Source organism: Cebus imitator, unplaced genomic scaffold, assembly GCF_001604975.1.
Source record: "Cebus imitator isolate Cc_AM_T3 unplaced genomic scaffold, Cebus_imitator-1.0 Scaffold219, whole genome shotgun sequence".
Classification (NCBI taxonomy): Eukaryota; Metazoa; Chordata; class Mammalia; order Primates; family Cebidae; genus Cebus; species Cebus imitator.
In genome coordinates, this window is record NW_016107534.1 from 2692238 (window position 1) to 2699706 (window position 7469).

The 7469-nt window shown below is 54.8% G+C and overlaps 1 protein-coding gene across 2 annotated transcripts in view; it reads right to left on the reverse strand.

Moving 5' to 3' along the window:
* The window catches only part of PRRT4 (proline rich transmembrane protein 4), an 11973-nt gene extending 4816 nt beyond the window's left edge, over positions 1-7157 (reverse strand). The window contains exons 1-4 of one of the 2 annotated variants that reach the window (XM_037746054.1): positions 7035-7157; positions 4818-5538; positions 4621-4725; positions 4159-4272 (exon numbers count right to left, since the gene is read on the reverse strand). In XM_037746054.1, coding sequence (XP_037601982.1) covers positions 4159-4272; positions 4621-4725; positions 4818-5466 — 868 coding nt within the window. In that variant the 5' untranslated portion in view covers positions 5467-5538; positions 7035-7157. Of the gene's footprint in view, positions 1-4158; positions 4273-4620; positions 4726-4817; positions 5539-6778 lie in introns of both variants that reach the window. The other variant, XM_017549494.1, reaches the window with a different exon arrangement.
* Positions 7158-7469: the final 312 nt, after the last annotated feature.

Below are 7469 nucleotides of genomic sequence, written 5' to 3' on the forward strand. Positions count from 1 at the left end.
TCAGGAGGCTGGGGCGGGAGAATTGCCTGAACCCAGGAGGCGGAGGTTGCGGTGAGCCGAGATCGCGCCATTGCACTCCAGCCTGGGTAACAAGAGTGAAACTCCGTCTCAAAAAATAATAATTATAATAATAATAATAAATGCATAAATGGCAAACAAAAACCTAACAGTTCTGAGAACAAGGAAAAAGAAGGAGCGAGGGGGCTGAGAGGTGGCTCTGAGAGAAAGAAAGGGAAGATGGAATTGGACAACTGGGAGGGCAGAAAGGAAGCACCCGAAACATTAAACATACACCGTTCACTCCCAACTGCAAGTGGCAGCAGGCACCCTGGTTCCCATTCCATCACACCCTCAAATCTGAAATGAGTAAAAGTACCTACTGCATAGGGCTGTTGTGAGGAGAAACAGGATAATGTTGTAAAACTCTTTGGAGAACCTGATGCATAACGATCCTTCAATCAAGATTGTGCCGTTACCATGATCATCAGCTAATGTTCATCATTGATCAATCATCAGCTTGTGTGTATGTCAGTGTGACTACACCTCGTCTCAAACCAGTTCTTGACTCAGCTGTTTTCAAAGCCTTTCAAAGTTCTAAACTTGCTTAGAAAGACATTTAGTCAAATAGTGAACATCAACACATTGTCTCGCCTTATGAACTCTGTTTAAATAATACCTTTCTGATGACCTACCCACCCCTTAGCACTAATAAAGACGCCGGCCATCAATTAAATGAGAAACTACTTAGCTGGCAATGGAGAGCTTGCTGATCAGGTGGCCTGGGTCTGGCAACGGAAGGGTCAAATGCACACACTCCCTCACTCCTCATTCTTTGGTCCCTTCAGATGCCCTTGCCCAACCCACTTCCTCTGAAAAGTGATTGGGTTGGCTCCGTCTCTCTTTGGCCTCTGTGGGCTCTGCAGAGAGGCAGGGAGATATGCCCTGGGAGCCCGAAGTCTGCCCGAGCCTGTCATTCCTCACCACACCCTCTTTGCTCACTGTATAGATAAGTGCAGCTGTCAGAGATTGGCTCCAATTCACCCTCTTCCATCTTTACTTATCACCTATGAGCCACAGCAAACCTTCTCTCTCACATCTATCCCCAAGCTCTATGGCAACTACAGCAAATTTCAACATTTATAAGAATCCAGAGAAGGAATAAAGCCCAGGTAATAGGCAAAGTACAGGGATGGCTCAAGTGTCATAGAAAGAGTTCTGAATAACTGGGCGTGGTGGCTCACACCTGTAATCCCAGCACTTTGGGAGGCTGAGGAGGGCGGATCACGAGGTCAGGAGTTCAAGACCAGCCTGACCTACATGGTGAAACCCCGTCTCTACTAAAAATATATATTTTTAAAAAATTAGCTGGGTATGGTGGCGCATTCCTGTAATCCCAGCTACTTGGGAGACTGAGGCAGGAGAATTGCTTGAACCAGGACCCAAGAGGCGGAGGTTGCAGTGAGCCAAAATTGTGCCACAGCACTCCAGCCTGGCTGCAGAGTAAACTCCATCTCAAAAAAGAAAAGAAGGAAAAAGAAAAAGAAGGAGTTCTGAATTAGGAACACTGATCCCAGGGATCAGAGCATGCTCTGCGTGCCCCACACTGGTCCAGGTGTGAATGGGGACAGGTGGAAAAAAAAACCTGGCTTCTGCCTTTGAAGGGTCCACTTGATCTCCTCTCCCATCTCCCCATTTGAGGCTTCTTTAGAAAGAGCCTTCAGTTTTACCCAGAAGAGCCCAGAAGACAGTGATCTCTGGTCCTCCCTTCCCAGGATCCCTCTTCTGAGTAAGCCTCCTCTACTGGGAGGTCCCTTTCTGGTCCTGTGGGCCCTCTTAACCTCAGTGGTGAGGGAGGAGAGGGGATATCAATGTGAGTAACTGGTGAGGCAGGAACTGGCTAGGGAGGGGTTGGGGGAGGGGATAGTTTGATTCATGGAAAAGTCAGGCCTGATTGTCCACCAGCTGCCCAGATCAAAGGGCTGGGAACCATGTCTCCACTCTGGATGCTAGAAGCTACAGCCCGTTTAGTGGCCTAGCCCCAACCCTCCCCCCACCCCCACCTCCAGGATCATAGAAGGTGGTTATACTTTGTAGGGGTGACACTCAAAATATTTAGCAACTGAGTTGGCACAGGTGCCAGCCAATCAGAACTGACACCTGCCAGGGTGGTCAGGGAGTGAAGCAGAACCCTCTGTGGACTAAGGGAAGTAGGCACTGATTCACTGGTAGGAAAGCCACACACTGATTAACTGGATAGCTATTCTGGTATGTATGGGCCAAATACAGGCTCTGTCCAAGGTGAAGGGGACCTAATGCAAGAAGGGACTAGGAGTCAAAGGTTAATTGCACCTAGATTAGAAAGATCCTAGAGGATACACAGAGACACTCCCTTTGTATGGTAACTGCTTGATACAACTAGACACACATACACACACACACACACACAGTGCTGGTTAGAGCAAGGCCCATGGCATTCTCTCCAGGAGGCCTGTAGCTTTCCTGGGTTTATCCAGAGGTCTGGTATCAGAGGCTGGGTTCCTGTAGCCACCAGGGAGGAGGGGGAATGAGGTGGGGCCGCCAGCCTGCCCGGCTGCACTGTCTCTGATACTGTCCAGACTCATTAAACCTGCCTGCCCAGCGCTGTCACCAAGGCCGACAGACTGCCAGCCAGCATCCTTCCCCGGAGGCACAGAACCTGCTCTCCACCGCCGGGCAGATCCTGCCCCTCTGCATGCTGGGCTGGACAGGGGCATAACAGGCCCCTCACCCACCATCCAAGGGAGTGCAGTGACTGTGGCTGGAGTGAGCCAGAGAATCAGGTCCTGGGTTAAGTCTGGAGCTGGAAGAAGCTAGGGAGACCAGTGGTTTTCACTGCTGATCCTAGTGTGGGATGTCTGAGAGGTTTCACAGCCCCAGTAAACCCTTTGCAGAGCAAAACTGGGTCTGAAAGTCCCTCAGTCCCTCTGCAGGACGCCCCGGCCTCATCCACCAGAGCCTCTTCTCCAGCACCTGTGCCCATGTTCTGTGGGTTGTTGTCCCACCACTGCCTGGGGCCAAGGCTGAGTTTTCTGAGGGATAGGGTCTGGAAGTGGATTTGGGTTGCAGTGGGTGACAAAAGCAAGGTTAATAGCTACTATTTAATGAGCCACTACTTTGTGCCCAGCATCATGCTAAGAGCTTTGTAATAACTAGCAAGTACTATTATTAAACCCTGGGTCTATGAGAACATTTAGGTTTGGAGAGGTTAAATAACGTGCCCAAAGTTACTTAGCCAGTAAATAAATAAATTGGGATTCATGCCAGGTGTGGTGCCTCACACCTGTAATCCCAGCACTTTGGGAGGCCAAGGCGGGTGGATCACAAGGTCAAGAGATCGAGACCATCCTGGCTAACACAGTGAAACCCCATCCCTACTAAAAAACAAAAATTAGCTGGGTGCAGTGGCGCACACCTCTAGTCCCAGCTACTCAGGAGGCTGAGGCAGGAGAATTGCTTGAAGCCAGGAGGTGAAAGTTGCAATGAGCCGAGATCGCGCCACTGCACTCCAGCCTGGTGCCTGGCAAAAGAGTGAGACTCTGTCTCAAAAAAAAAAAATTGGGATTCAAAGCCAGGTGTCAAGATTCCCGAGTCTGTGGTCTTTCCTCTGTACCACCAGCTTGTCTGTGCGCATGTTCTGAAAGGCTCCCTTGAACGAAGGTGGCACCTCCCTGCTCAAGGTCTCCTCTTCAGTATCTTCCCAATGAGATGCCCAGCTCTGCCCATATCTGACAGCATGTCATGTCAGATCAGACAGCAAAGGAAGGAGCCCCAGGGTTGAGTCAGGTCAGGCAGACTGGAGTGGAGGGTGCGGTTAGTGCCGGGCTGAGGAAATCACGAAGAAGTTTCTGTGTCTGCTTGTCTCCGATACATCTGTCTACATCCTGCTCTGGCTGCCATTGCAAAACTCTCAGAGAACCATTGCTTAACTCTGTGTGGGACTTTCTCTAGCAACATTTGTTCTCCGACCACTCATATATTTCTCCACGGTGATGATGAAGAGAATGGTGATTATGATTATGATGACAATGAAATGAAAGGGTCCCAGAACACTGATGAGTGACTAGCATGTAGTAAGTGCTCAATAAATAACTGTTACGTTCAAATGAATTGGATACTTACCTAGTGATGTTGTTGCAATCGAGGCAAAACTTAGGGAAGCAGCTGGGTCCAGAGGACTTGGGCTGGAGAGCTTCCTCGCCAGGGAGTATGGGGACACAGTGGTACCAAGGAACCCTGCAAAGGGAGCACATGGGGCTCAAGTGCCACCCTACCAGAAGCCCTGCCTCTGGGAATTTGGAGAAGATTATGTCCTTCTCCAGAGCTTGTTCTAAGGAAGTCACTGACCCAAGAATTGTAGCCACATGCTAAGCTCATGTACACCATAAGCTAAGCTACAAAGAGCAAACCAGATTCAGTATGGCAAAAAGAATACTCCTTCCACAGAAGTAGCAGCCCATATCCTAGGGCCTGGAAAAAGCATTGCAAGAAAGTAGAAAAATAAAGGTACTTGTTAGGCCCCTAGCACAGCGCTTGGCACGTAGAGGTGTTCCATGATTGTTTATTGCATTTAAATAAACTCACCCAAAGAACCTGAAACTCCAGAGGCAGTGCTTGGGGATGTAGTTTCACCTGGGGAACTCAGGCCAGAGAAGTTCCGGAGTGGGGACAGAGTAGTGCCAAAGAATCCTGCAAAAGAAGCCCAGGCTGAAGCTGCCTCCTGCCTGCCAGGGGTGCCTCCTACCCGCAGGGGCTCTCCTTGGGATGGGGTAGGTACTCACCAAAGGGTCCCAGGCGCCCAGCAATCTCTGCCAGGCTGGCCCGCAGGCTGGGCAGCAGGGGCAGTGTTCGATGCCCCAGCGTGGGAGCTGCACCTGCTCTCAGCGCCATGTCAAACTTCAGTTCCAGCTGGCTCTGGTGGGGCCTGGGAGCACTGGATGGAAGTGCTGTTGCTGTCAGAGCAGTGTCCCAGGTCACAGTGCTCCTCTGGGGCTGATAGGGAGCAGTGGGCCAGTCACTGGGCCCAGAGCGCCAGGATGTAGACTCCGGAAGCAGGGAGGAGGCCCGGGGCTTTGAGCCGCCTTCGGCAGAGCCCCACTCTGAAGGAGAGTTCCCTGCAGAGCCCACCAGCAGTTCCCAAAGAGGGTCAGTCCTCAGCCCACTGGCCACTTCTTCCCCTGGTTCCTGGCCTGGCCCAAGAGAGAGTGGCTGGGTCTCTGTGACATGACTCCCCCAGACAGCAGGTCCCCGAAGATGGAATTTGAAGTTAAGTCCCAGGTTGAGAGACAGCATAGAGGCCTCACTTTGAGGTGGGGGGGTCAAAGTGGTGACAGGGGCACCTGGGACGGAGGAGGCGGGCTGGGGACCCACGGGAGCAGCAAGCAGGACACAGCAGAACAGCCCCAGCCCTAGACAGCCATACCCAGCCATGGCCCCACCTGGCTTCAGGTGGCCTTGGTGGGCAGGGGCTCAGTTCTTCAGCACCTTTTGATCTGGAAGGTCCTGGAGAGAGGAGAGGCCCTGTGAGCCCTGGCTGTGGCTGCCCTCTTCCCTTTCCCAGGATCAGATGCCCCAGAGAGGATTCTGATCTCAGAGAAGCAGGTAGTGTGGCAGGATGCAAAGTGTGTCGCCCATGGCTCTGGCTCTTCTTGCCAGCTTTTCCTGTATCTTCAGGCCCCAAAACAAATTCCTGCCTTGGGGTTCCTCCTTCCCCACCTGCTCATGCAGAATCTGGGGTCTGATCACAACCAGTGGCCCTCATCCTTAACTAGTAGCAAAAGGGATGGACTTGGGCTTCCAGACCTGGATTCCTCCCTTCCTTCCCTCTGTTGATCCTCAAGTATTTATGAAGGCTTACAGTATACCAAGCACCCTTCTGGGCATATATCTGTGAACAAGCAAGCCCTTCCAATGTCTTGACCTATTCCAACCCCTATCTCCTGCCCCAGCCTGAAGTGCTGGTGCTCTCACTCTCAGACCCCAGGGAGCATAGGGCCCCCGGGAGGGGTGAAGCCAGTGCTGAGGAGTGAGGCCTGGACTGATCTTGCCCAGTCAGAAGGCTGTCCAGGCTCTGGCCAGAGAAGCACTATTCCAGGTCCGGCAAAAGCACCTTCCCTCCCGTCTTTCCTGGGGCTGAGCCTGCTCCTTCCCTTGGACCCTAGAGGTATTCGGGGGAGGGGCAGCTTGGTGATCTCTGGCTTCCTGGAGAAGGCCAGGCAGCCTAGCTGGGTGAACAGCAGCTGTGGCAGACTCCTACCCCCTCCCCAGAACTCTCTCCTCCATGCGCACACATCTGGTGGGGGAAGGGAGGGTGAGCCAGGGACACACGTGCACCCGGCACCGTTACATCACACACATAGCCACACCTAGCACCCGTGACACACTCACCCTTCACACACCCCTGCCCCTGCACACACACACACACACACACACACACACCCCTTCCTGCCGAGTCCCTCTTCTTCCTGCATGGGTTCAGACCCAAGCTCTGTGAGCCCCCAGCCTCCCCTGTCTCTCTCTCTCTCTCTCTCTCTCTCTCTCTCTCACACACACACACACACACACACACACACGGCATGTACTGTACAGAGATGCACACCTCCTATGAACACACTCACATACTACAGACACACGCCACACACCGCCATACCCCTACACTCGTACACGCCCACCACCCCTCGCAGGCACACATGCACACACGCGCGGGCGCACGCACACACGCCCCCAGCCCGGACCTGCAGACCTGCTCCCCAGGGTCCTTCCCGTAGGCAGGTCTCCTCGCCGAGCCCCCGAAAAGGGGCGGTAGTGGCGGCCCTGGCGCCCAGCTGAGCAACGCTCCGCGGTGTCTCTCCGCTTCCCTCTGCTGTGTCCACCGCCCCGACTGAAGATCCGGACCCCCAGACCCCGGCGCCCCTTCGCCTAGTCCAGAGACCGCAGCCTCGCCGCCCCGCTGCCCCCGGCCCGCCCCCTGCCCGGCCCGCGGCCCGCAGCGCTCTCACCAGGCGGGCGGCCCGGCCCCGCGCTCTGCACTCGGCGCTCCCTCCCCGCGGCGCCGCCTCCTGGCTCCGAGCCTCGCTCCCCGGCGAAGCAGCCCGCGCCGGGGCTCCGCGGCAGCCGGCTCTGACAGCCCTCCCTCCCGTCCGCCCTCGCTCCCTCGCTCCCGCGCCCTCCCTCCTCCTCCTCCTCCTCTTCCTTCTCCCACCCAGCTGTGCCCCCACACCCGGGCAGGCAGGCAGGCGCGCACAGCCGCGCGGAGCCGCGGCCACCTCGGTGCCCGGCGCCCCCACGCGCGCTCATTCACCCAGCGCTGCCAATCAGCCTCGCCGGGCGCCTCGCTGTGAGCCTGGCGAGGGCGGTCACACACTCCCAGGGCGGCCCAGCACACACATCCACAAGCGCGCCTTGCCCAGGAAACACACTCGCAGGTCGGAGCG